The sequence below is a fragment of the Mugil cephalus genome, chromosome 3 (genome assembly GCF_022458985.1).
Source record: "Mugil cephalus isolate CIBA_MC_2020 chromosome 3, CIBA_Mcephalus_1.1, whole genome shotgun sequence".
Lineage (NCBI taxonomy): Eukaryota > Metazoa > Chordata > Actinopteri > Mugiliformes > Mugilidae > Mugil > Mugil cephalus.
In genome coordinates this window covers 8732660-8760113 of record NC_061772.1, presented here as the reverse complement: position 1 = coordinate 8760113, position 27454 = coordinate 8732660, and the positions used below count along the sequence as shown (strand labels likewise).

Below are 27454 nucleotides of genomic sequence, written 5' to 3'. Positions count from 1 at the left end.
TTAACTCTAACCTAGCAATACAGGAAGTCTGGACTTTACACAGGGTTAATTGAACGAATAACAGTCACTGCATGTGCATTGCCTAATGTTTAGGCAAACAACAAACAACATTTTTACAGAGTCTATTATGCATTTCAGAAGATACATAATAACACATGTTTTACTTTAGTGAAGAATATTGTTGTGGACGTTCGAACGGCAGGCTTTTATTGTGAAGGTAATGACTTGCGGATACCGGAAGTATAAGCGGCACCCCAGTCCACAACAGTGAGGAGGGGGCAATTGCTGAAGTTAGTGTAGTTTCTCTAACGTCGACTTTACAATGCAACTAAAAGCTTGTATCTCGGTTTAAATAGTACAGTCGATAGTCGTCGTCGGTACTGCTAACGATAGCATAATATACTTACAAGACTTCTGAACCCAATTGGATCCAACTACGAGCGAGGTAAAAACAATGAATTGTTTGGGATTTTCACGCTGGCCTGTGAGGTCGTGAAGGCAGTTTTCTTTGTTGGCTTGTAGAAGTGATTTCTCATACAACTATAAGGAAATGTTGACAAAATAGTGAGGATTCACGGCAAAACAAGATACTTACGAAGGAAAAAAGCTACACAAAAAATAAGTGTTTCCGGTACAACATTTCATAATAAATGTCCTCTGGCGAACGCTTAACTTAGCATATTTGAACAATGACTTAAAATATACATACCATTGTTGTCTTGCTAAATTTTTTGGATATCTTGTGTTTTACACTGTAAGCTCAAACTACGTCAACTACTTTTTTCCGGAGAAAAGTCTGTGGCTGTGAGACGGGCTCCTGCAGCCCATTTAAAGTGCAGTGTTTATTTGTTTGCTTTTTCTGTTCAGCAGCATGGATCTTCTAGGTAGCCCATGCAGTCCAGAAGGAGATGGCAGCAGGTTAGAGCAAAGCCTCCCAAACCAGAGGAGATTCAGAAGCCTTCATGTGCTCACTATAAGATTTGTCAGGTTGCTACAAGAATCTGAATCTGGTGAGCTGGACCTCAGAAAAGTAAGTGACCTGAGTAAAACCAGTCATAGAGCACAATGACATTTGCAAAGCAAAAAAAAAAAAAAAAATCTCATAGAACGAGATGAATGCATCTGTGCTACATAAATGTTGTTGCTTTTTTTTTTCATTCTGTCAGGCCATCAAAATCTTGGCTGCTGGGCAGAAAAGGCGAATCTACGACATCACCAATGTGTTGGAAGGTGCTGGTCTGATTAAGAAAATGTCCAAGAGCATTGTTAGGTGGATGTAAGTGTTTAAACTTTCTGTGGTGTGTGAGCATGTGTGTCAAAAGCAAGACATGTTTTACAATATAATACATGCACTTTGTTTTCATTAAGCGGTCCAGCGCCTGCCAAAAATTCACATGAGATAGCCAGCAGATTGGCAGTGTTAAAGTCTGAACTGCAGGACTTGGAGTACGTGGAATTTACGTTGGACCAGCAGAAACTATGGGTTGAACAGAGCATCAGGAACACAACAGAAGACTGCAGCAAATATCCTTTTTCATATGTACTTCTATTTATAAAAAATATGCATAGGGTGCATACATGTGCATTTCCTGGACATGTTTAATTTCTCTTGCTTTATCTGAATGTGTGATAGTGGACAGGATTGTGAACATATTTAATGTGGTTTTCTGACACATGTACTGCAGTTGCTGTATAGGGAACATCTCTGACATTTAGCCACGTTTGACTCCTCTCTGTTCTAAGCAGTGCACTATTTCAAGTTGAACCTTAACTGAAATCAACTCTGACCTATGTGAATCATGAAGACATCTGCAACTGCTTCAGTGGTAATGTATAAGGCCCTTTCATACATTTGAATGTATTTTTGCATCAGCATATATTGAATACAGTTGAAAATCCAAGTACAGGGGCAACAAGCCAAAGCCAGTGCTATCTGCTGTGGGTGGGGGTCCATTTTCATTCCACAGCTCTTGCGTGGTTTTTGATCAACATGAACCCAAAAATGTAATTTCTTCCTTCCTGACCTCAAGATATATATATCTATTTTTTAAAAAGTATTTCAACATTTTTGGAATTGGTTTCCCAGAAGTTAGCTTATCAATGATGCCCAAGTTTGAGCTATTTTTCCATTGTATGCTTAGTAGATGTGTCCCAGCCATATAAGATAAAATGTGTTATAATAGAATTTAAACGTTTAGACTTAGGGGTTGCTGATAAAAATCATCGGGTGTTTTGTAGAGTCAAACCATTTTGTTCATTTCACATAAACCTAGATTGACAAGCAAAAGCACAACCACAACAGCTCACCTTGTCACAGTTTATTCAGTATCGAGTCAAAGAAAACTCAAACTAATGTATTAACATTAACTGCATCAGTACCAAATGAAATTATTGTCCCATAACTGTCCACTGTCTCACCTGTTTTAAGGCAACACACTCCTGGCAGTAAAAGCACCCTCAGGCACACAGCTCGATGTTCCTATTCCCAAAGCTGTAAGTTCTGCATCACTGGAAATCTACTGTAGTTTTTTTTTTTTTTTTTTTTGCTGCTGGAGGTTTTAGTGTTTGCATTTATCTCCATTTAGGTCTTGAACAGCCCGGCAAAATACCAGATCCATCTGAAAAGCACCAGAGGACCCATAGATGTTGTACTTCTTAACAAGCAGTCCGTCAGTTCTGTTCCTGTCGTACTTCCTGTCCCACCACCTGAAGAATTTTTGCAAAGTGCCAAGTCTGCCATGTCTACTTCACATGAGAAAGAAAGCAGTACTGGACCGTGTCAAGCCTCTGTTGATACCAAAGAAAGTATTAGATCTAAAAGGACTTCATTAAAGGACGTGCACCCTTCTCTTACATCATCATTTATCAGTGCGGAGCTCAACAGACCAGGTGAATCCCAATGTAAGTATTTTTTATTTTTTCTTGATATGCCACTGAAAGAAAAAAATAACACTTCATTCTATGAGCTGGCTCTCTCATCATATGAAGCTAAAACAAAGCACTAACAATATCGCAGAGTACAGTAACTACTATCTGGCTTTTGTCAGTGTCTGGGTGGCCATGGAAGGTTATAAGGGTGTAGTAGGTCATTGATATATGACATCAAATCCAGGCATATATGAGAGCAACATAACATCTTACTGCAGAATTTTGGACTAGTTGTAACCAAACAAAATGTCTAAAATGCATTTCCTGATTCACATCTTTGTCTTCTCCACAATATCTGTTAATACAACGGTTTGTGTTTGTGCCATGTTTGTGACTTAACACTGAGTTTATAAAAATCAATTTTTCAGTGCGAGACATTTCAGAGGAACTGCAGCACCTAATAGAGCCCACCAAAAGTAGGACCCTTCTTTTGTCTCAGAATTTTTTATTTTGATTACATTTTTATAGTCGCTTCATTAGACTGTATACTCATATAATAATGTTATTTTTATAGAACTGCTGAACAAAGATATACTCGCACAGCTGTTAGCCTCTGAAGGTAAGCACACTTTATTTTCTGACATTTTTTTTTTCAGTTTTTGTATTAATATCATGTATCTCTGCTCTACAGTTTTTACTCCAGTTTTTGGTCCACCCCCATCTGAACATAAACATCTGGATGAGAACAATGGCCTCTCCAGCCTCTTTGACCTCCGCCTGCTCAATGTTTGACCATGAGGTCCTGCATTCCTGGAAAAGTGGATATGTTCCTGATGTATTTTTTTTTATATATATATATGTATATGCGATTATATTGTATAATAAAATCATGATTTCATGTTTTGTGTCCTCTTCATTCAGAAAATAATAGAAAAACCATTGCACAATATGACAGTTAAATACAGCACCTTGAGCTATAGTCATAACTATAAATACAGTGGTGTGCACAAAAAATTTGCTCTCTTTCTGATTTCTTATTTTTTTGCATGTTTGGCAGACTTAAATGTTACAGATCATCAAACTAATTGAAATATTAGTCAAAGATAGCACAAGTAAACACAAAATAGTTTTTAATGAAGGTTCTTCAGGGAAAACAAAATCCAAAACAGCATGGCCCTGTGTGGAAAAAGTGTTTGCCCCCTAAACCTAATAACTGGTTGGGCCTTAACAGCACCAACTGCAATCAGGCATTTGTGATAACTTGCAATGAGTCTTTTCCAGCACTGTTGAGGAACTTTGGCCCACACGTTTTTGCAAAATTGTTGTAATTCAACCACATTTTCCAGCATGAACTGCCTTTTCAAGGTCAGGCCACAGCATCTCAATAGGATTTAGGTCAGGACATTGACTAGGCCACTCCAAAGTCTTCATTTAGTGTTTCTTCATTCATTCAGCTGTGGACTAGCTGGTGTGTTTTGCATCACTGTCCTGCTGTAGAACCCAACATCACTTCAGGTTGAGGTGAGGAGCAGATGCTCAGACATTCTCCTTCAGGAATTCATGGTTGCATTTATCACAGCAAGTCTTCCAGGTCCTGAAGCAGCAAAACAGTCTCAGACCATCACACTACCACCACCAGATTTTACTGTTGGTGGTGATGATGACATGAACACTGACCTTAAACAAGCCGACCTTTGTGACGTCAAATATTTAGGCGTGACAAACAAAACGAAGAAAGAAAGATAAGAGAATTCAGGAAGGGGGCAAAAACATTTTCCACACCGCTGTATTTTGTCTTCATAGTGCCATTTTCTCACATGTGCATGCTGTCAGTCTGATGTTAAGAGGACTGACATGTTTAAAATATTAACCATTGTGTGATTCATAGCCGCTGCCGACCATGGTCTGTGCCTGTGTTGCTATGGTAACAGCTGTTTGGTTGCTGTAGGCTAGTCAGTAGACTCTTGAGTTTGGCAGCCCACTGATATTCTGATATATAAAACTATCCAAACATTTCCCGTCTTTCGTCGTTCGCGCAGCACGTACGATGGTGAGCCAAGCTTTGTTTAAATCAATTAATCACATGCCCGTGAGTTCACAGTGTAAAGTAAATAATTAGCGTTAGCTGTTAGCTACCTAGTAGCTAACGCTTAACAGGTGTGTGATATATAGTCATTGCTCCTTCTTTTAGCTGGCTGCATTGACGGTTTTGAGACGAGTGTTTTCTGAAGTAGTGTTAACCGCTGTCGATTTTTTTTTTCAGCCACCGAAAAAGAAAGGCGCAAGTAAAAAGCCTGAAAAGGCGAGGACGCCCACGCTGATAGATGGCCTTACCAAGGAAGAGATGTCCAAGGAGCAGGTCAGAGCTCAGCTGTGATATGTGCTTGAAAGTGTGTTAAGTGATGTTTGAGTACTTTTCGTCTGGAGAAAAGAAGTATTCCCTATTTAATTCCCTGCTCCATTAAAGGAACATTTCAGCAAGTTACTGCTGCAATTTAATAGCTGAGGGAGATGTTTAAAAGGGTTAAGAACAACGGAGGTCCTCACTTCAGTGCCCAATGTATGTCATACTCTCTAAACAGTAAATATTACCATTGGGACATTTTCATTAGAACCTTCCTGTGGGCCAAAAAGCCTGTCAAACTTCATAGTACAGTCTTTTGTAATTTTGCTCATGCCCAGAAAACCCCGAAGACGTCATCAAGACTCCCCTTCCGAGTCACAGAAGCATCTGTGCAGTATCTCTTTTCACTATTGCAATGTACATCACCTCAAGTTGTCCTATACAGGCCCTGTAGGAACAAAGAAGGGGCGATAAGATAAATCTGTTTTTACAGTGCATGTTAGGCATGAACATTGTCTGTCCCTGATTTGCCCTCTCTGCAACATAATTCTACAGCTGGAAGAGCACATTGTTCGCCTTCGAGAGGAGTTGGATAGAGAGAGGGAAGAGAGAAACTACTTTCAGCTAGAGAGGGATAAGGTCCACACCTTTTGGGAAATCACGGACAGAAAACTAGAGGAGCTCAAGGCTGAAAAGAAAAACCTGGATAAGGACATTGAAGAGGATGAGCGGCGTCACCGAGTGGAGATCAAGGTGATGTTAACACACACACTGCATACACCGATCAGGCATAACATTATGACCATCTTCCTAGTTGTTTAGGTTTCCTTTGTGGCTCCAGTTGTGACTCATCAGAGAATGGACATGGGTCTTCTGAGGGTGTCCTGGTGATTGGGAAGAGAACGTTGTTAGTGGGGAGCTTTGAGTCCTATGGGTTTAGGGGAGGAGCCTCTCCACAGATACTTGATCAGTTTGGGTTTAAGGGACTTTGGAGGCCAAGTCAACACCTTGTGCTGCTCTTCGTGTTATTTAAGTTGTTCCTAAACTGTTTTTGTGTGTGCGTCTGTGTCAGACTGCATCCTGCTGGGGATGGCTGCTGCCATCAAAGAGTGTCATTACTATGGGGTGGGGGTGTCTGGTTTGGTCTAGGTGGGTGGTTCATGTCTAAGCAACATCCACACAAATACCAGGTCCAAAAGTTTAACAGCAGAACATTGTATTGCCACAAGATGGTCAAAGCCATACGAGCCGGCACTTTTGCATAGAAAATATCTGACAGGACATACTTCACTAAAGGTTTCTAGTGGCAAAAGGTTTTCTTAGCAGTGGATATTGTTAAGTCCATTGCAGTGATTGTGGACAACTGAAGGGCGTTCAAATGAATTTACTTATCAGTCCAGTTGGGCCCTGACTGTGGTGTGATGTGAACAGAAACAATGTATATGTTAAGTTGAGTCACCTTACAGAGAATTTGCTCTTATTTGCCTGGGTTAAAGGCAGCCAAAAGGTACATTATATGTGGACTGAGAAAATGGCAGATTTATGATGGATGGGGCCTTCTACAGGGCCAAGGAAGTGTTTATGAATACGAGCTTCCACATGAACGCTCACGCAGCTGTAAGCCGGCAGAGGTTATCCACAGACAGATTTAAACAAGGCTATAAGTCTGGCAGTTTCTAAGGTGTTCATCTGCTGTTTGAGGTGCACAGTGACCTCGTGTTACATATTTCATTATAAGATAAGGCAAAGTATAGTTCTTTGTCATGCAGCCTGTAGCTTTATTTTGTTGTGGGAATCAGACACCAAAGTTAACAACCATTGCTACTTCTACTGAGACCCGGCCATTAAAAACACAATTTACTGGCATATTTTAAAAGGCTACATTACTTGACATGCTCAGTGAAGAGCCAGGTATTACTATGACTAAAATGGATGCAACATGTGCTGGGTTTCATTTCTGTTGCATCACATCTGGCAGGGCTTCAAGAACAAGTTCAGGTCCCTACGTATTGACTGACGTATTGTTATAAATCTGGTATTTACTCTCAAATTTGCATTTTTAAAATCACTCTGACCTTGTGATGCAGAAAAGAAGACTTGTTATAGTTAAAAATGCCTGTTTGTTTTGGGATTTTACAGTTGTGCAACATTACTGACTAAACACGTGATGTACAGCTGAAAATGTCAAAAACAGCCCTGAGATTAAGGGGTTACCAGCAGAATTCATTTCACATTGCACATCTTTTTTCCAATAGGTGTATAAGCAGAAGATGAAGCACCTCCTGTGTGAACACCAGAACACGATCTCTGAGCTGAAAGCAGAGGGCTTAGTGTCGACTGAAGCAGCGCAGAAAGAGCAGAAACAATTAGAGGCAGAGCTCCTTAAGAAAATGAGGACCATTGTGGAAGACACACAGGAGCTGAACAGTGAAAATCTTGTCAAGGAAATGGAAGCGGTTTGTAGTACACACCATGTGTTGATCTTAATGTTACTCTTTATTTTGATATGCGGTATTTCAGGAAGTCAGCATCAATGCTACTATGTTAGAAATGACAGCTTTGTCTTAAATCAACAGAAACATGAAGAAGAAATGACAACAACAAGGAACAACTTGGAGAGGGAACTCGCAGGTAAACAACTCTCACTTTGAACACCTCAAGTTGTCAGAAACTAAAACGGAGGCCTTGTTTTGTGTCACTGTCTGTGTAGAAATTAGAGCCAAGAATGATGAAAAGATACAGCTGGTGCAACAAGAGCTGGACTACATGAGGAGGAATGCGATCAGCGAGATAGAGCAAGGCTGGAACAGCCACATCGCCTCTCTTATAGAAGACCACAACAAAGCCCTCAGCGATGCTAATGAAATTGTTACTCCCACCCAGAAGGATTATCACCAAACCACTTCACTCTTGGTATGATTGTACACACATTCAGCAACACACCAATTTCATATTCTTTGTTTACGTGTGCACCGTTTGAGTCTCCATTGGTTTTTCTTTTACAAAATAATGAATACAATATTTAATATTTATATAAATGAAAATGGCAAGCACAAGGTTACCAGAGCCTTAAGTGATGTTTCTGAAATGCTTATTTTGATTATAAATTCATTTTGATATCCTATTCAAGGTGACGTAAAATATAGAAAAGACTCAATTGGATAATGTTTGACATTTTCCTTGATAAGTGACTCAAAGCTGTTGACAAATCTGTTGAAGTAGCTTTGATCCAGATACATTTCTGTTGTTTGTATTTTCTAGAATGAAATCAGTCAAACAAAGCAGAAACTGAGGAATTTGGAAAAGGAGCTGATCCCTGTTTTGAAGGATAACAAAGGTCTTGCTGAACTTATCTCAAACATCAAGGAAGAAAAGGCTGCTACTGAGAAGAAAATGAAATACTTCTGGGAGACAAAGGTTAAGTTGCTGTCTGGTATAATGTATTGTTGTCTATTTTTGTAGCATACGCTGCATGTGACAAGTGCAATTGTTTTATTCTGATTTTGGCAGAATACCATTGAAAAGGTCAAAAACAAGGAGCTGCAAAATCTCAAAAGGGATCATGAAATATTGGAGCAGAAATTCAGCAAGGTAACGACTGAGATGCACATTGTCATGTTGTTCAAACATTGTTTTAATCTATGTGTGTCTCTAATTCATGTACTTAGTGTAGCTGTATTTTTGTTCCTGTGAATGTTTTTCTGTGCACATGTTGCCCAGCTTCAGGTGGAAAGAGATGAACTGCACAAGACGTTCACTGAGAATATTCAGGAGGTGCAGGATAAAGCAGATCAGAAGAACTTGCCACTGGAAAGGAAGCTGCAAGCCCTTGTAGACAACACAGAGAAGACGCAGGCTCAGCTCTGCTCAGTGCTCTCAGCTTCCAACATGGACCAAACTGCTCTCAGAGAGATCACAAATAAAGCTGAGGTAATGATACACATTACATCCCTTCTTTCTTATCTTCGTTCTCTCAATGGAATTGTTGAATTGAATGTGCTTTTTTTTTTTTGTAGAAAAGCATTGACTCAGGAAATGCTGCCATCAAGAATTTACAGTACAAGAAGAATCTGATTTCCAAGGTTAGTGGTGTTTGTAATTCCTAGAGCTGCTCAAGTGTAGTTGGTCAAGTGATTGTACAAATGCTGGTCCATCTATTTCTGTGTGAAACAAATGTGTGTCCTGCAGGCCCGTAGGGATTTGCTGCTGACCATTGAGTCACTGCAAAGGACGCTTCGTGTTCCTGTGGTGGAGCTTTCTGTAAATCCCGACGGGAGCAGTCTTTCTGGGAAAAATCTGAATCTGGATCTGGATTTTGGCCCAACCATGACAAGCTTTGCAAAGATTTGAACATTAAATCTTCCTCTGTGCATTTTATCTTACTACAGTCAGATTGTTCTTGCATTTCAAATGATTCAACTGTTGATTTTTTTAGTGATAAAGGAATATGAACATGAAATATTATGAAATATTATATCTCATAATTACAACGTCTAGTAATTAAGAGGCAACTGGAGTTTGAGATGAACATCATGTACTTGACTCACACTGCCCTCCACAGGTGGAGGGCTCTAACCACATAAGCAGTGGCATTAAGGAAGACGGGATTAAAACTGTTTTAATGGATTCATAAAATGTAAAATTAAATATGTGGGTATACTAAATAAATCTACAATTAAATATGTGTAAATATGTGATTTAAATGAAACTTAACTGAAACCTCATTGAATTCCATCCAAAATTAGGAAGGCAAGCACCGATAATCCTGTTAAATTGTACGATGAGCTTTACAGGACCATTGTAGCTGTTTCTGCTCCTATCACCATGGTTCTCTCACCTCCTGCAGTCACTGCAAATTCAACTACAGTTTGCACAGATTGCTTCCCAGTTCTAAGGCATGAGATGAAACACTAATTTAATTTGGACCAAATACGTACTTAGGTGTTATGAAGATGTGCAGATACAGGAACTTAAACTTAAATTCAAGAACTCCAGATCATAGCAGGAGTGATGTATAACTGTGGATTATTTGTTTTTGTGTTACCCTAGACCCATGTTTTTTTTATTTAGGTTTGGATTTCTAGTTTTAAAATCCCCACAACTGATTGGATTTTATTCTGTCTGTGGATTTGTCAGGGTTTTGTTTTGAATTACAAGCGCCAGGTGTCACTGTGCCTTAAGTATAACTAACAAAGACTGAAATTTAAATGCAAGCCGTAACGAACACTAGCGGCTATTCAATGAAAAGCTCAGTGGATTATTCAATTTAAATATGTATTTTCCTTATTAATGTTCACTTAAGCAACCAACTCCAAGCTGTGCAGCTTTGCAAGGTTTTTTCCTCTAACTCTGCCTCATCATGCTTTTAAAATGAAACTCCCCGCAGCAGCCTCATCCACAAAGCTTCGGTTGGCTACACTAAGGCTGGAGCATTACTGCTGGGAAAGTCATGTATAATCCCCGAACTCTTAACTAGCATTTAATGTATTCATGTTTTAATAGTGCACTGTACTGTTGTTTAGCTAAAACCTTTACTATTGCAGCGATGCTGCTCCACTCTATATAAGCCATTTGTACAGCCAGTAATGCGTTTTGTAGATATGAGAACTTTTCAATTTCATGCCTCCGTTGACCCTACATTTTAAACATTATCTGACACGAATAATATCAAAAGAGAAGACCACAAAACAAAATGACTCACACAAATGTGTTGTTTACTGCTGAAACACACCCAGCTTGGTTAATGAGGCTCAAAGTTGGACTCTAACCAAGTGTTCCAATCTCAACAGCTAGTTTCACCAGCTGATTTCCCCACCGTCATAAGTGAGTTTCCAGCAGAGAGGGGAGGAACGTATGGGGCGGATCCAGTTTCTCATTGACTATTCCCGTGGTGAATCGAGCCCTGCCGCACTGAGTGATCGCTGTTCCCCGCAGCATCAATAATACAGGAGGAAGTTATTGTCCCCGTGCAGGCCACAGTATCATACAGCTAAAAGAGGTGGAGGCAGGAGGTGGTCCTTTCACTCAGCCCTCTAGGATTTCAGGGCCTGCAGACAGTGGTCTGACTCCAGGGAGCCTGCTGCTGTGCCCTTGCACAGGGCTCAATTGTATGTCTACCTGACCGAGGGATAAATGTGTCCAAACAGTGACAGCCCGCTCAGTCCTGCTGGTACGGCTCAGTTGGTAAGACTACACCCTGTTACAAGATGAGTCCCTGCTCAATAGAGAATTAGTCAGGGGGGGAGACATAGATAGACATCCTGGGTGTGATTAACATGATCCAGATTTTCACCTTGTTTGAGCACCTAGCTGAGTGCTATGACCTTCCTGCAGCCTCAGGGTCCAAAACACTAAACTGAGAACAGCTAAAATATTGTACTGCAAACCTGAATGGTGTTTTTATGTGTATAACCAAGTTTAACCACACCACCTTGCCAATTATCATTTACACCGACAAATATACACGGATGAAATATGAAGCCAACCTAAAGCCCCGAGACAATAAGCAAGAGCTCCAGACAGTTAAAATAACAGAGCGATAGAGGACGCTGGTGGGAGGGGAGCAGAAGGAGAGTGAAAGGTAGAGAAAGTCAGAGTGATGGTGAAATGGAGAGGGCTACTTAGAAAGAGGTCAGTGCAGAATGTGTCGAAACCGCCAGGCTTAGGGAGATGCTGAAGACTTCGGAGGACATTTAAAGGCACGAATGGATTGTAACCTGTGGTGAGTCTTGAAACAGTTTCTTTCTTATTTCATCATTGGGAGTGTTTTAAGTTTAGTTGATATATCTTCCTGCAAACATGATCACTTTAAAAACCATTATCTTATATTTAACCTTACATTCATGAGTTTTCATGGACTCTCTTGGTCATCACATTTGGATCCACCTTTAATTGTTCAGTCTCTCTATGTTGTAAAACTTAATTACATTACTGATACGTGTTTTAGTAACCATCCAGAGAAAGTGGTAATGTGAAGTGGTAGCCAGTCATTAAGTTTTAATGCTCCCTCTCCACTAAGATACTTTACTCCTGGAGTCCATCACATCACTTTTAAGGTTATTGTGAAATCAACAGGAAAAAGGGACCAGAGAGAAAGATGTGACATTAATTTTTCTCGCTGGCATGAGACGACAATGATGATGGCAGAGAAAGGGTCACGGATGGGCACTCTTAAATTCACAAGCATCATAGTTTGTGCTGTTTTACTAGGACAAGCAACCCCTGAGCAGACAGGTGAGTGCTCCACCAAAACACACCACTCGTACGTTTGTCATGGCTTATTTATCACACAATGCTGATTCAAGATGTTTCTAATGGCACTCATTTAGGAGGTGGTAAAGAGGACCAGAGGAACGCTATTTTGAAGGAGATCCTTTCGAAATGGAGTAAAGGAATCCCTTTAAATGAACAGAGAGCACCTCCAGAAACAAACAATGACCAGTCTGTGCCCACTTGGGTGAGGAATATCATGGGGAGCTTAAAAACTCTCGGTCTACTTCCCAGCAAGAGCCTGCCGTCATTAAAAAAGCCAATTGACAGACACCGTCTGTCTGGTTTCCTCTACAACATCTCTTTGTACCTCCAAGAGATGGGTGCCGAGCTGGAGGATGTCCCGGCAGAGCCAGATGAGGAGCAGCTGTGGGAGAAAGTGCTGCATTTCTTCCTCCAGTCTGAAGGGAATGTTGCACTGAACCAGTGGAACGGCCGGGTGCCGCCTCGGCCCAGTATCAGAGTACAGGACTGGTTTTTGTCCCTGAGGGGCAGCCCGCACTGGGACTGGTTCTTGGGGCTTCTGCAGAGTCTTATCAGTCTGTCAGAGCGTCAGCCCCACAAGCCCATGTTGACTTTCTTATCTCAGAACTGGAGGACAGTGAGCGCCGTGCTGGAAGCTACGCTTCAGGCTCTGGTCAGTGGAACGTATGGACAGGCCAGCGCAGGCCTGCAAGGGTTTATCTGTGCTCTCAAGGGTCGTAATGACTGCGCCTTCAGCGTTAGCTGGCTTCAGCAGCTGCTGCAGTTCTTAGAAACACACAACTGGAAGCCTGTGGTCAGTTTACACCCTGCAGGGGAAGCATCTGAGCACAGTAAGAGCTCGAGCACATTCGGACGTTTAAAACCCTTTAGCTTGCCCCCTGAGGCCAGGTGGCAGGATGGGTTGTCTGGCAATGCATCCATGGAGGATATGACGGCCACGGAGGCTGAGCAAGACTCCATGCAAAGTTTACTGCTCCAGGCTTTAACGCGGTCAAGTGGAGGAGAGCGAGGAGGCCATTTGCCACAGAAAAATTTAGCTCTTGTCCAGAGTTTGGATGGGCTGAGGAGGGGTCTTCTGCACAGAGTGGGGAGTTCAGTCTATGGTAACTTGAGGGAGAAAGTGTCACGAGTTACCACGGCGCTGCTTGATGATGTGAGCAGCCTGGTGGACGTTCCACAGCCCAACACTCAGGGCCGGTGCTCAGTCGGTGAGTATAAAGAAAAGACTGGTCCCTATGTTGTCTGAACAATCATTAGAAACATAAACTTTTTATCATTAGACAGAAAGGTCATTTAAAAGTCATCTCCAAGAAAAAAAAAAAGCATCAGTCAGCAGGAATACGGACAATCTGATTATAAACCGATGAAATAATGAGTAAAGAGCCACCACCAATTATAGTTCACATGACAGATGCCTGTGTGAGTGCATGTTTGCTTCAGAGAATGATATGGGATGTACTAAGAATTTGGTTTGGATCATATTTGAAAAACAGAAAATCTCATAAATGTGGCCTCTGTTTCACCCGGAGGATCCAGGAGAGAACGTGACAGTGGAAGACTCTGCTTTAAAATCTTTCTAATCACCCTGGCCAGTGAAAGCATCTGTTGTTAGTCCAGCTAATCTCTTTATCCTCTCATTGATGTCAGTAACATTATATCTTGGGCATTGTTAACTGAGCTACACTGTTACATCAGCCATAGTTGTATAGTGCAGGACCCATCATGTGCTTTTTTCCATCACTCATTCATTTTGATTTCTGAATAATATTTGCTTTTCAATGATCTTTTTGAAGGCGACCTGAGACAGCTGATCTTATGGTAAGACATTTTAGGACTATATTACAGCATTTACATATTCAGCTCTAATTAACTGGATTTACAGATTCACATTTCAACCACTGTTGTCATTTCATAGGGGAATAAGACATAATGTGATGTGGAACACTCAAGCTTTGGGCGTTAGCTCCCAGGGCCTCCCAAACTCACTGCCATTCCTGTCCTGCCCCTCAACTGAAGGAGACGAGCTAAGATCAAAACAGACACCACTCCGGTCATCTCCAAAAACAGCCCCCTCTTCACAAAGAATCTCTAAACAAAAACGCCTGCTTGAACTTTCTACAGCATCTCACAATTCCCAGTTGACCCGCTTACAAACAGGCTTTATAGCAGAGAGCAACAACCAACCAAAAGAGATGGAGTACATCACCTCTACAGAAATCCTGGAGGCAGCGTGTAATGAGTCCATTCCAGGCTTGACTGGCGTATCCAACTTCACTGTTTTCCTGTATTGCAAACTGTTTGAAGGGGAGAATGGGTCAGTTAATCCCGAAATGGCTCAGATGGGGCTCGACCTACATGCTACATGCTCTGATGCAGCGTGGTACCTGTCTGCTGCTGAGGAGGACTACCTTTGGGTTCACGTCTGTAGTGAGTTCTTTGCTCATGAATTCAACAACACTGTGTGTGCCAACTCCTCTTTCTGGTTGCAGAGAGCACATCAGGTAATAGATTCCTTTTTGGACGGTCATTTGAGTGCTTTCTATGACGCTGGTATAGCTAGCAACACTGAAGACGCTAAATGCTGTATTTAAAAGAATTCTATACATTGCTATTTGTTTGTTGAACACAATTCCCATTGAACACATGGTTACTGTTTTCTCTCTTATAATTTGCAGGCGGCATTGACAAAAGACTATAATTTTTTCAACCACACAAATATAGATGACCTCTGTGTGCAGCTTTCAGTCGAGTCGATCGAGAGTCCAGGACTGAATGACGAGTGTCTGACTCAGTTAGGTAGCAGGTCACTCAGTGCCCAGGCTTTCAGAGACTGCTTTCTGCCCAACAACTCAGTCTTGATGTCAGCTCTGTGTGGCAGAGACTCCCCTGACTCACAACAGCCTTTGCAAGAGGGCAGCTGGGCTGCAGCATACTGCTCCAAGATACAAAACTACTCCCATGGTGACACTTGTCACTACAGGAATTGGACTGTGCATCATTTCACCAACTCCACCCTCCTGGAGCTCTGTGGACACACACATGGACTGAGAGAGTACATTTGTCTAAATGCCACACTCTACCACCAGCTGTTAAAACTGAAGCCGCTGTTAGAGGATGTCTGTGCTGATCTGCAGGCAGAGCAGGAAAGTAGGAAATGCTTCCTGCAGAGGTTTTTTGACATGCTCCCAGCACCATATGAGTTTGACACATCCCAGTTGTGTGTGGACCCAGCTCCTCTGCTGGTGGATGTCCTGCATAAGCTGAGTGTGTGTGAGGTTGAGGGAGGAGACCGTGAATGGTTTTTAGTGGCGCTGGGGTATGTGTTGCGAGTCTTGGACTTCATGGTGGGTCTCTCTTCAGGCTTGGATGAAGGAGAAAGAGAGGCGAGACAAGGCCTGGGTCAGGCCATCCTTCTCTCCAGTCTCCTTGACAACACATCCTGGGCCTCATTGCAGCCAGAGGCCTCCACCAGTGTCCTTCACACTGTGGGAGTCTTCCTGCGCAGAGAGGAGAATACAACTCTAAAGGAAGACTTGCTGAGCTGCTTTAGTGTAAGATACAGTAGTAAAGTGGTACGCACATGCAATATGTCTCTCTCTTGCACACACAATGAGTGAATAATTTGTTTCTGCTGATACACCAGCCTGTCCTGTGGGACCTCATCCAGCAGGATGACAACTCATCTGCTCTCAGGGTTCTGCTGCAGGTAATGGCCTGTGCAGCCATGCTCACGTTTAACATTTCACAACAGATTCGCTCGCTGAACATTAGATTAAAGTGATTCACTTTATCTCACCAGGAGTACCTCCAGATGCCAAGAGACAGCATTCGTACTCTTGTGATGTCTGCTGAAAAAGATGCAGTGAAGAGATTTATCTCTCATATGCATCAAAGTTGGGACCAGCTTCAGGTTGAAACCAGCCAGGTTTGTTCATCAGCTTCTTTCAAAACACCGCATTTGCTTTATATTTGTGACACTCTTTTTAATGAAGCTTCTGACAGGGTAATATATCACAAAGGGATCGGGGGATTGTGTTGTGCTTTCTGTGATGTATTTCTGATTGGTGTTTACTATACGGCATTGTGTTGTATCAAATTTTTTTGTATGCATGTCACGGCCCATGCATAGTTAAAGAGGGCCAAGTAGAACACACATCCATTCATGTCCTGTTGTTTTGTTTTCTCTGGCAGGCCTCTCAAAAAGAGTTGCAGGCCATGGAAACAATGACAGCTGCTTTCATCCATAAGTTCCCCCGAGTGACCCCAGAGCTGTTTGTAGACCTTTCTCAGTTCATTCCCTTCATGTCTGTCTCTGACATAATGAGCTTCCCAGCTTCCCTGATTGTCAATGACAGTGTGTGAGTCACGTACCCAACAAATGATCATGTTTAATGCAAAATTCCTCTCTCCTCTGATGCTAACGGTTTCTGCACTGCTCCTCTGCAGGTTGACAGCCATTCGTGACCACAGCTCTGGGATGAAATCGCCCCAGAAAAAGGCCTTTGTAAAAAGACTCCTGCAGTCAAGTGTGGTGGGTGATGTCCCCACATGGCCACCGTACTTTCTCAGTTCCATCCTCCCTCTTCTGCCTTACCTCCCAATCAGTCATTTTCAGCAGCTGACATCGCAACAGGTTTGATTTACACTGATTTACAGCTCTTCCCATAACTGCTTCATCTCTGTCACAGATCTCAGATGTGGTTTAAATTGAGAGGAAAGACTAAATAAATGAGAGGATGGAACATATGCCTCTGCACAATAATAACATAAAATGATGTTCACAGCACAAACTTGAAGTCAGTTAAAATCAGGCCATCAAACTCCAGCCTTACCATGGCACCTTCTGTTACACTGCAGCTTTAGTTTGTCACTAGTGACTTTTGTTTTAGCTCGTTTCAACCTTAAATCTTCTGTCTCCGTTAGCTCGCTCCTTTGGTGGAGTTGCTAGGAAACAGCAGTCTGGATGGTATAAGGGGGCGCCATGTGCTTCGGACGCTCTTCAATAAGAAGAAAAATCTGACCAGCGATGACGTTCTGAGGTGAGACCTAGAGAATTTACGGTTATCCATTTTTGTCACAGTGTGAAATCCCTGAGAAGTACGGACTGTCTGGACCGTCAGAGGTCACTTTACAGCACTTCATGATGATTAAAGGTCATCAGGTTGTTACTCAGCAGACTGCACAGAGTACATCCTTGAGATATAGTGAAAATGTTGAATCGTTTCATTGCTTATAAGATATTTACCGAGTTGTTTTCTTTTCTTGAGTGTTTTGCACTTGTTTATGCAGAGAAAGTCTAGTTGCAGGACTGAACAGAAACTTTCAAGGATATATTCATAGCCTATACATATTGGTTAAGAGTAACAGACCAGAGTTGTGTTTAGATATTGCTTTATGGCACTATACCAGGTATGACAGGCACATATAATCCCTCCTTATACTACACATGTGTATCATTGTGTATATTTGCTCTAAAATATTCACATTAATTCATATATTACGCTCTTTCTATGGAAACGATGTATGAAAAGCTATTATTTTATGGAATAATCACAAAGGTGAAAAATAATGTGTTTGCAGATTAGGAGTCCTCACATGCTACCTGGATCCAGCAGACCTGGATCCATATCTCCATGACCCAGCTGTGTCATCGGCTCTCTGGCAGCATCTGTCCCAGTGCATGTCCAAAGGATTCATCAGTGCTGGCGGCAGGGTAAGGGACACAGAAAAAAGCACTATCATCCTGAATTACAGTTTCACTAACTCTCTGTTTAACTTCATGGGCAGTTGTCGTCTTGGTTGATACCAGCAGTTCAGACCATGAATGTCAGCAGCATGGCTTCTCCTGAGCTGTCTGCTCTCAGTGGTCTCCTGCCCCAGTTAGGAGCCTCCTTCCTGCTGTCTGTCCCCACACAGCAACTCCTGGAAGTCCTGTCACAGCCAGGTTTACCTAGGTACCCTCCAGCACAGGTCAGCAGTGTTTTCCTATTACTCACTTTCTCTAAGATGCTACATGGAGCTGTTATGCAATCCCCCTCTTCACAAGAAAGAAAACTAACATTGGCTGAAATATTTCTAAATAAAGCGGAGGATCTGCATTGATGAAACATGTGGCCTTTGTGGAGTGTCTTCAAATGTATGCTCTCGTACGGTTATTTTTTTTTTCAAACTCTCCTCAGGCATTTCAGCTACTATCCAAGATTTCAAAGGACACCAACGTAAGTAAACAAGTTAAAAATATTTTTGCTTAAGTCCAGCCAGTGCACTCTCACGCTCATGTTTCTCTTTTCCTGCCAGCTCACCATGGAAGAACTGTGCAGGCTGAAGCCGTTACTCTCTGGCCTCTCCCCCGCTGTGTTTGCAGACCTCCAGTGGACTGAGATCAGTGAAGCGGCCTACTGCCAGTGCTGGAGAGTGCTGCTAACTGAGCTTGAACCTGGCCACAGAGCCATGCTATACAATGCAATGCAGGAGGTGACGGTGCATTGTTTCTTAAGTGTATCACTTCTCACTTTTCTGATCTTATTTCTTGTAGTTTCATTGGCTCTTGTGTTGTGTCACGTGTAGATGACATATTGGATATTGTGTTTGGCGGCTCATAAGTCTTAACATTACTGTTGCTGCTAATAATAATAAGAAATAATAAAATAACCTATACGTAACAAAAATACAGTAATATCTAAGCAGCTCCACAAATCACCACTTTTTGTTTCTTAAGAAGCTTTTAACTCTTTCTGAGTCTGAAAGTGTTTTGATTACATATCAACAGGCTCTACGTAGAGACTTGAGGAACATCACTCAGCAGGTAAACTGTCTTTTACCATTTGTCCCTCTGAGGAAGCTGATACAGGCCATGGATGGAGAAACCATTGTGAGAGGCATCAGCATGTACAGAGACATTCACTGGTCGCCACAGCAGGTACACATTTACTTTGATCTGGTTTTCTGTTCCGTAAAACTTTTCATTGATGCAACAACAAAAGGTAGTTTTACTAAATAAGAAACTGTTACCGGCTTAGGTTTTCGCTCCTATTAATCTTCGGCTCATTGGCTATGCTTCAGATGAGCCTTTCAGGATATTAATACTCAATTCACATCAGCTGCCATCAAGCTAATTAGTTTGGATGTAGTACAATGGTGTGGAGGAGTGTAGCATAAATTAATAATGGCTTCCTTAAAGGGATTTTTGTCACAGCCCGGGACTGTATTAGCCTGCTCTCACCACCTGTTTTCACTCTAACAAGACCAAAGTCAAATTCATAAAGAGTGCCCTTTACACTTTCTGTCTTCTGGACTGTGACACTGAATTTTAAGCCCTAAATATTCTATTGTTTGTAAGTAGTTTCAGTGTTCAATATAAATTAGACAAACAGTACACAGGGTACAAGACATCAAGAGCATATCTAATGTATATTTGGCTGTGACCCAGTGGTGAAAACAACAAATAGCTTTGACTGCGTTATGCGAGTTTCAGTTCCCTCTATGTCTTTGGCTGAGGTACTAAGCAAAACCCCTAAAACCCTCCCCGGACACCCTGCATGGCTGGCCACGGCTCCCACTCACTTGGTTAAAATCCAATAAAGATCTTCCTTGTATTTGTCTTCATATATAGATGGCAAATAAAGCTGATTTTGTTCGATTAATGCACTGATTTAATATCATCATGAAAAGATCATGTTACACTACAGTATATGGGTACTCTTTTAATCCAGGACACTGTCTGAACAGTAGTATAAACTGTAGTTTTTCTTGCTCAGTTGTAGAGAACATGCTAAAATATCATTGCAACAAATGTCTTTTTTTTTAACCACATTTACAAAATAGAACAATACATTCAGTTTGTTTACAATGGTTTGGTCTGTGTCTGTGAAATGCATGTGTGCAGTGCTCTATTTCCCACCATGAGCAGCAGAAATGTACTACTAAAAAATGATCTTAAAAATGCATGATGCCAGTATAAAAATCAACTTGATAGGAGAAATATGGAAATTATACTTGTATGGTTGGTCCCTTAAAATATATTATTTGAGTTTTAATTCTAAGGTAAATGACATTCAAAATCCTTACTGAAGCTTTTCCTTTCTGTACAGACGCAGTTTTTGTTCAGTAAGATTTGTGAAGTTGAAAACATTACCAGCAAGTCAGTAAGGTGAGGTTGGACCTATTGTACATTCATGCGCATGCTTTTAATCAATAAATCATTTTGCCTGAAAACTGAAGTAAAATACAAACTAATGCTTTAATTTTCAGGTCAGGTACTCCCTGAATAAACAGCCTAAATAATGTCTCTGTTTAACTCTCAGCGCTCTACATCGTATCGCTGGTGGAATGAGTTGTGATGTTTTGAGGCTTTGGACAAATGATACAGATTTTGAAGAGTTGCTTCAGTTTGTTAGTGAGCTGCCTGGAGCCACAAGGCCCGCTCTGGTGAGGAACTCTTCATCTTAGCCAAAAATTATTTCCATAACAAGTGGAATTTCCCCCTAATACATGAAAAAAGTATTTTCTATTCTATTCTATTCTATTCTATTCTATTCTATTCTATTCTATTCTATAGACCCCTTCATGGCCAATGTCACTGTGAAGTCGTCATGATGTTAGCTGGAGGCAAACAGACGGAAGCTTGATGCTAACACTGTGACTTTCAACCATGAAAATGTCATCTTGCTGTATTTTTGGCTGCTAAATCCGTAAAATCAAAAACACTAGCTTGAAGTTTTATCACACACCAGCCACTGCCAGGTGTAGACAACTTTGGTTTGGCTTTGGTGATGAAAAGAAAGGACTGGAGTGAGATAATCATTATTTGGGGGATTCTTGTTACACGTTAATGTTAATGCTAACCGCGAGCAACGTTAATTCTGTGTTTCAGGAGTGTCCAAGCAGAAGTTGCATTTAGTACGTTAACCTCCACAGTGGTTCCGCTTCCTTCTTGTAATATCTTTGTGGGAGAGGCTTCACTTGATAAATACAGACCAGACTTAGTCCCGTTTGTGCCTGATTTTGGTCAAATCGTCCATCCAGCAAGTAAGACTGTAGGGGTTGGTGAATGTCATCCCATGAGTCAGAGTCAACTTTTTAAAATAACACTCACGGTCTTGGGGAGTGAGTGTATTAGTATATTCGGTAAAAAAAAAAAGCGTTTTCTTCATCCATTCCTGCCATTCCTCTTAAAATATGCTAACTGCTGTTTTCAAGCCATAGTTTTTTAGATCTTATGCTTCCAGTTAAGCCCTGCCCCTCAAATACATCACATTGTTTACAAACCACGAAGGGGTCTATTCAATTCTATTGTAAGTGAAAATTTAGGTTTAAACCTAACCATCTCCCATATGTTTTGACTGTGTCACCAGCGAAAGTGTATGGTGGAGGAATTAAGGAGACAACCTGGACTCAACATCAGTTCTTTAAGTTCTGGGTTTGCTGCAACTTTACCGTAAATATCACCACATAAAAATCGCATTCTATTCTATTCTATTCAAAATATTTCACGGTTTATCCAATGATTGCTACGTTTACACCTCTTCTCTGTTCTTTTTCAGAGTGACGATGATAGAGGATCTCTCTAATGCATCCTTCAGAACCATTCTCAACCACATTCAGGCTCATTTTGCAGATTTCCTCACACTGCCTCATTATAAACAGACAAATTTAGCTGAGAAGGCTGTCACTGAGCTGGTAAAACACTAAAAGGAATTCTAAGAATACTGCATTTATACACATGCTACAGTATGTTTTGAGCGGAAAAGTGCGATCCGAAAGCAGCTGCTTCTGTAATTTATGGACATCATTAAGTTGAAATAGAGCTCCTACGTTAACTTCAGGGTAATTAAAATGATAAACAGCCAGCCATGACAATTGAGAGCTAACTGGAACTCAGAGATGCTATTTCTGGTTAATCAGGGGTTTGCGTCAGGGATGGTGAGTCATGATTTGATTCGTTTTAACACTTAATGGGGCAGAAAGAACAAAGTACATGCTAATCCAGGATTCCCGAGTAACCAGATATAGAGGGAAACAAGTGGAGGAAAAGAACATAACCCCTTTCACCCTCTCAACAGGTTTTCGCACGAGTGAAATCGTATCAGTGTGAAATTGTGTTTCTCAAACCCACTCTCTGTACTGCACGTGGTTCTCAACAGGGCTCCTCTCTGGCTGAGGAGCAGATTGATGGCGTAATTCTGGATGCGCTTGGGCCTTTACTGCCTTTCTTGGACCGAGACAGTCTGGCTCTGGTGGACAGAGGAGCGCTGGCTCTGCGGCTGGAGGAGATGAAAAATTTCTGCCTTCCTAAAGAGGCTCTGAGAGATATTGGCAACTTGCTCACTCAAAAAGACCTGCTCGGGTAAAGCAGCACATCTGCAAAAATAATAATAATAAGAAAAAAAGATCCTGGTCTCAGACGAGCTGCGTTTTATTTATCTTAAATATGAGATTAATGTCCAACAATATTTAAAAATCTGACATACATGCATACAAACTACAACAGCCAAAGATACGACTTACCAAAATTAAAAACTAATTTATATGATGTTTCAGTCTGTAATAGCTTATTTTTGATAATAAATGTTGATAATGAAATTGGATCAAGGCTTTTAAATCCCAGATAGTGATTTAAACTGAATGAACTGATTTCCCAAAAGAACCTGAAGCTTTTCTGTTTGTCTGTAATTTGCAACAGTACTGCTTTCAGCTAAATGCTAGTATATTTGTATAATATATATATATATATATATATATTATACATTTATATTTTGTTTCTAAAAATATATGGCTAATTAAACAAAATGAATATGTCAAGTATTTGTCTATATTAAATTAATATAGTTTGAGTATTATATAAAAACATTCTGATACAATATTAAAATTTCAATTTTGGTTTCTGAAAACAACTATTGGCTAATTTGCAAACACAAAATGAAATGTCAGAGGCCTGATGTTTGTCTAATGCTGGAAATGTAACTAGTTCTGCAGGTATTTCATTATAAAAACAAGTTCTGAACAAATTAAAATTTCAACCTAAAAATGAAAAGTTAGAAATAGTTCTTCCCAAAGAGGACATGAATGGAATATTTTTCATGTCAATCCATTAAACAGTCATGTGTGCACTGAGCAACAGGATGACTGGGAATTATCCTATGACAATCATGAATGTGTACAATCTCATGGTAGTTCATCTGACAGTTAAGATATTTCTGTCTAGAACAAAGAGGTGGACCGCATGACTTATTGCAATACCTACAACCAGAGTGTTAGCAAAGATGAATTTTCGTAAACAACTTATACTGACCTATGAATTAAGAAGTGTTGAGAGCAAAACATCTCCCACATCACAGATTGTGAGTCGTCTAATATGCATGCCTGATAAGAAATTCCCAGAACTGAGGTTGCAGTAGGAAATGGATTACATATGTGTGTTTGTCTGCCAGTGAGCCATCCACATGGCAAGTTGGGGATGTTGAACACTTGGGCCGACTGGTGTTTGTTCTGTCAACAAAGCAAATTAACTCCATTCCACTGGTAAGCACGGCAAACTATCTATCCATCCGAATAATTCATTTTACTGGTTTTCTAAGACACATCATGACCAGCATGATATAATCTGTGTTTATGTTGTACAGAAAGTGCTGAGTAAAGACTTGGTGGAGCAGGTCCTGGTGGCTCAAAGGCGCTGGGAGGACAGTGTGGTTGGAGCCGTCTGCAGTACTCAGTGTGTGGACCAGCATCGCCAGAGTCGACGGATTCAGAGTCTCCTTCGAGGGATTGTCAAAGCCCGCAGCAGGAGGGCAAAAGGTTCAGTAAATATTCTTTAAGCATCTAATGCATTTTAGGAGAAAAATAGTTCTGTTATCCAGCAGATATTGCTTTAATGCAAACGGGACTTGCATCAGTTCTTTCTGGATATTTCGATTGGTTGTGTCATTTCACTGATTCCACCTGTGTTTCTGAGCAGTGCCAGTCCCAAGTTGTGCAGACATTAGAGGGACGTTTCCTGCAGCGTGGACACCCATTCAGCTCAGCCGCATGTCCCAGGAGGAGCTGAAACAGTGTGTAGAAGTTTTTGGCCAGGACTTTTCACTGAGCTCCGAACAGCGGCGAGCACTGTGGCTGAAACTGAGGCAGGTCAGTAAAAGTCCGTCTGCAAAACACCACAGTGTCTCAGCTCATGATTTATTTATTTATTTTGTTTGTTTATTTATTTATTTTTTTTGCCCTCAAGACATCTGAACATGTTATTCCCTTCCACACTCGTAGAAATACAACTTGTTCTCTGCCATGAATTATGTAGAGACTATTTGGATCAGTCAGGAACAATATGTTCCGAGTTCTGCACTGCCTGGCTTGTAGTGTAGCATTTCTGTCTCGGCTAAGAGATGTTCCTCATCAGGCATGTCTTAAAATCTTTTAAAAAAAACAATCCTAGTTAGAAATGTGACGTAAAAATGTGATTGAAATCGGACAAGTAATATCTGAGAATATCTGTAGGGGGTGAGTTTCAAGACAAAAGGGGAAAAAAAAGACCAAAAACCAGGATACTGTGTCCTGTCTGGAATAATTTTCCATATAATCTGTGCTTGAGCCATGATATGATTCTTCCTTCAACACAGTCCTTCAGTCCGGTGAGAGAGATGAGGGCAGATCAGGTGCTGGCACTGGGCTCGGTGGTGACTGCGATGGGAGAGAGGGAGCTGCAGGACGCCGACCTCACTGATCTGGGTGTGTTGGCACATCTGGGCACGATGACAGACTGGAGCCCAAAAAAGGTGAACTTCATTCTTTCATTTCTCAGGGGGGAAAAAAAAGATAAATCCTTAAATGAAAAACGCTATTTCCATAAATCTGTTTTAATGGGTTTGACTTTTCAGATGAGAGCTGTGATTCTGAGCGTGATGCGGAAACGCAGACTGAAAGTGGAGCAGTTAACGGCCGTCGATCTGGCAACGTTTGGCCACCTGATCTGTGGTCTGTATCCCTCAGAGATGAAAAGACTGAGCCCTTACAACCTCAGGTCAGTGAGACGATTGATTCACGACCACTCACACTTCTCCAAACAAACTGCCAAATAATCCAATAAATCCAAGGGCGCAATTACAGGCATATGTCAAACGCAGGCAAATGACATCCACTTAGAGGGATTGATTGATCCAGAGTCATTTATGAATGTATGGATAGAAATTATACCGTGTCCTGTAGCTGTCCAGAATGAGAAAGAAATGAATAGATATGAGGCAAACATGCAAACAGATGCTAACTAACAGAAGCAACACAAACCTCATGAAAACACTGTGCAAATCCCCGGGGGGGTAACGTCCTGATCTCCTCCCTCAAACTGCAGTATGGCCGTCGTGTTCCTGCGGGAGTCGTCCCTGGCCTGCACCGAACAGCAGATGGAGGCGCTGACAATCTGTTTGTCGAGACCGGCGGCCTTTGGTCCAGTTAGTGCCTGGGGACCAGAGATTTTCACAGAAATTGGAATATTGGCAGGTACAGTGGAGCATAACATCCCTGGAGGTGTCAACTTTTTGGTGATGAACTTTTTTTCATTTCATTGTTTTATTTTTTTTATTTTTTTCTTCAAAGAGTGAGTACAGTGGTAGAACGAAATGACAGCTCTTGGATGGATAGGTACAATTAAATGTATTCCTGAGGGCGCGGGCTTCAGCGCGAGGCAGGAAAGTTTCTCTAAACTCTTCCTGTGATTTGAAATGAGACACATTAATTATCTGACTGCAGTGTTTGTCTCCTTGTCCAGCGGGTCTGCCGGACATGGCGCTGTCAGCTCTGCTGCAAGACCAAATAGAGGGAATCACTCCCAAAGCTATCTCCCTGATGTCCCCAAAAAAGATGGCAGTGAGTTTCCTCTGTCATTGTATCATTGTGTATTCAGACTGCACTGTTTAGCTCTTGTGGATACTCTTTGTGGCACAAATGGTGAATTTTGGGTAAATTGTTCAATAAATCGGTTCAGGTGTAAATTATAAAAGTGATAATGACTGAAAGCAGATTCATTGTTAGTGGTTTTAGCAACACCAGTGCTTTATGATATTCAATAGAGCAAAAAACTAGAATAGTCATTTTCAGGCCATACTACGCAAAATGTAACAGAATGAGGCCATTTTCACTACTCACTGAACTCTAAATGAAACTGGATTGGTCTGGAAGTGAAAAGGGAGCGTAAAGCCAAAAGAAACACACTGCCACCTTACATTTGCATTCCTGGCAATAAAACACACATTTTTTTGTGCGGGTTGTGTGCCTGACAGGTGGTGTTTAGTGCAGTTCAGTTGTCATGGCTGAGTGCGGAGCAGGCGTGGGCTGTCACTGAGGAGCAGTGGGCAGAGCTGGACACTGAACAGAGACATGCCGTCGGACTAGCTCGATATGAAGGAGACATCCTGCTGGAGCTGAGAGGTGCTACCTTAGGAAAAACCTCCTTCTAACAACCTTCCTCGCATCACGTCTTTCACTTTTCACGATGCTCGTAGTGGTGAATATGATTTGCATGGCCGTAATAAATGACATTTTATTCTGCTTCCACAGGGAGAAACTCGGCTCCAGCTGCCCTGAACAGAGACAGCTTCACTTTATGCTCGCTGGCTCTGAGCCTCTTGTTGTGGCAACTAATTTAAAATGCTGGAGCCACATTTAATAGCTCCTTTGACCTCCTCCTTGGTATCATCAGATTTGTACTTCAAATAAATATTTTGAACTGTTCTGTTCATTTTTTGTGATGATCCTTTAATTTCCTTTCGCGCTCTCCTTCACATGTTTCACCTTTATGTGAGTTACCAGCCTGGAAGAGTGTAAATCAGTCTGTGTAGCTGCGCTGATTAACGCTCATTTGACAGTTAAACAGGCTTTCCAGAATTTACAGGATGTTGACTAAGCAAACAAACCTGAGATGATATTTTATTGCACTTTTACACACTGAAGTCCATCACACAAATGGCAGAAAGAATCTACAACAGACTGGTAAAATCTCCCATT

General features: G+C 41.4%; 3 protein-coding genes across 4 annotated transcripts; all 3 read left to right on the top strand.

Annotated features, from left to right (window-relative positions):
* The first annotated feature begins 243 nt into the window (after nucleotides 1–243).
* LOC125005545 (transcription factor E2F4-like) lies at nucleotides 244–3760 on the top strand. Of its 2 annotated transcripts, none has more exons than XM_047580968.1 (10): nucleotides 244–445; nucleotides 871–1030; nucleotides 1167–1276; nucleotides 1369–1524; nucleotides 1783–1826; nucleotides 2429–2493; nucleotides 2586–2901; nucleotides 3297–3344; nucleotides 3443–3487; nucleotides 3560–3760. In XM_047580968.1, exons 2-10 carry the CDS (start codon nucleotides 872–874, stop codon nucleotides 3658–3660), a joined length of 1044 nt encoding a protein of 347 aa, XP_047436924.1. In that variant the 5' UTR covers nucleotides 244–445; nucleotide 871; the 3' UTR covers nucleotides 3661–3760. The 2 variants fall into 2 exon arrangements, with proteins under 2 accessions (XP_047436924.1, XP_047436922.1); XM_047580966.1 differs by having other exon boundaries at nucleotides 868–1030.
* A 917-nt stretch (nucleotides 3761–4677) lies between these two features.
* Nucleotides 4678–9688, top strand: gas8 (growth arrest-specific 8). The gene is made up of 11 exons (XM_047580896.1): nucleotides 4678–4918; nucleotides 5132–5227; nucleotides 5768–5965; nucleotides 7468–7668; nucleotides 7789–7843; nucleotides 7923–8125; nucleotides 8474–8629; nucleotides 8723–8803; nucleotides 8933–9142; nucleotides 9229–9294; nucleotides 9401–9688. Exons 1-11 carry the CDS (start codon nucleotides 4916–4918, stop codon nucleotides 9560–9562), a joined length of 1431 nt encoding a protein of 476 aa, XP_047436852.1. The 5' UTR covers nucleotides 4678–4915; the 3' UTR covers nucleotides 9563–9688.
* A 2143-nt stretch (nucleotides 9689–11831) lies between these two features.
* Nucleotides 11832–27188, top strand: LOC125005594 (stereocilin). Its single transcript, XM_047581049.1, has 30 exons — nucleotides 11832–11933; nucleotides 12287–12445; nucleotides 12541–13674; nucleotides 14260–14284; nucleotides 14382–14967; nucleotides 15142–16017; nucleotides 16110–16172; nucleotides 16266–16391; nucleotides 16658–16824; nucleotides 16913–17099; nucleotides 17390–17505; nucleotides 18047–18179; nucleotides 18254–18436; nucleotides 18646–18684; nucleotides 18764–18940; nucleotides 19236–19385; nucleotides 20557–20615; nucleotides 20770–20893; nucleotides 21820–21902; nucleotides 22009–22144; nucleotides 22609–22811; nucleotides 23896–23986; nucleotides 24088–24259; nucleotides 24420–24589; nucleotides 25075–25230; nucleotides 25333–25475; nucleotides 25803–25951; nucleotides 26220–26317; nucleotides 26731–26878; nucleotides 27008–27188. The coding sequence occupies exons 2-30, from the start codon at nucleotides 12346–12348 to the stop codon at nucleotides 27094–27096; spliced, it is 5883 nt and encodes a 1960-aa protein (XP_047437005.1). The 5' UTR covers nucleotides 11832–11933; nucleotides 12287–12345; the 3' UTR covers nucleotides 27097–27188.
* Nucleotides 27189–27454: the final 266 nt, after the last annotated feature.

What these genes read in the sequence shown, in the direction of transcription:
- LOC125005545 (XM_047580968.1), top strand. Translation starts at nt 872, where the DNA reads ATGGATCTTCTAGGTAGCCCATGCAGTCCAGAAGGAGATGGCAGCAGG. An exon ending in GTGAGCTGGACCTCAGAAAA is followed by an intron (nt 1,031 to 1,166) that starts GTAAGTGACCTG and finishes TCATTCTGTCAG; the next exon opens with GCCATCAAAATCTTGGCTGC. An exon ending in ATGTTCCTATTCCCAAAGCT is followed by an intron (nt 2,494 to 2,585) that starts GTAAGTTCTGCA and finishes ATCTCCATTTAG; the next exon opens with GTCTTGAACAGCCCGGCAAA.
- gas8 (XM_047580896.1), top strand. An exon ending in AGATCACAAATAAAGCTGAG is followed by an intron (nt 9,143 to 9,228) that starts GTAATGATACAC and finishes TTTTTTTTGTAG; the next exon opens with AAAAGCATTGACTCAGGAAA. An exon ending in AGAAGAATCTGATTTCCAAG is followed by an intron (nt 9,295 to 9,400) that starts GTTAGTGGTGTT and finishes TGTGTCCTGCAG; the next exon opens with GCCCGTAGGGATTTGCTGCT.
- LOC125005594 (XM_047581049.1), top strand. Translation starts at nt 12,346, where the DNA reads ATGATGATGGCAGAGAAAGGGTCACGGATGGGCACTCTTAAATTCACA. An exon ending in GAGCCACAAGGCCCGCTCTG is followed by an intron (nt 20,894 to 21,819) that starts GTGAGGAACTCT and finishes CTGTGTCACCAG; the next exon opens with CGAAAGTGTATGGTGGAGGA. An exon ending in CTGAGCCCTTACAACCTCAG is followed by an intron (nt 25,476 to 25,802) that starts GTCAGTGAGACG and finishes CTCAAACTGCAG; the next exon opens with TATGGCCGTCGTGTTCCTGC.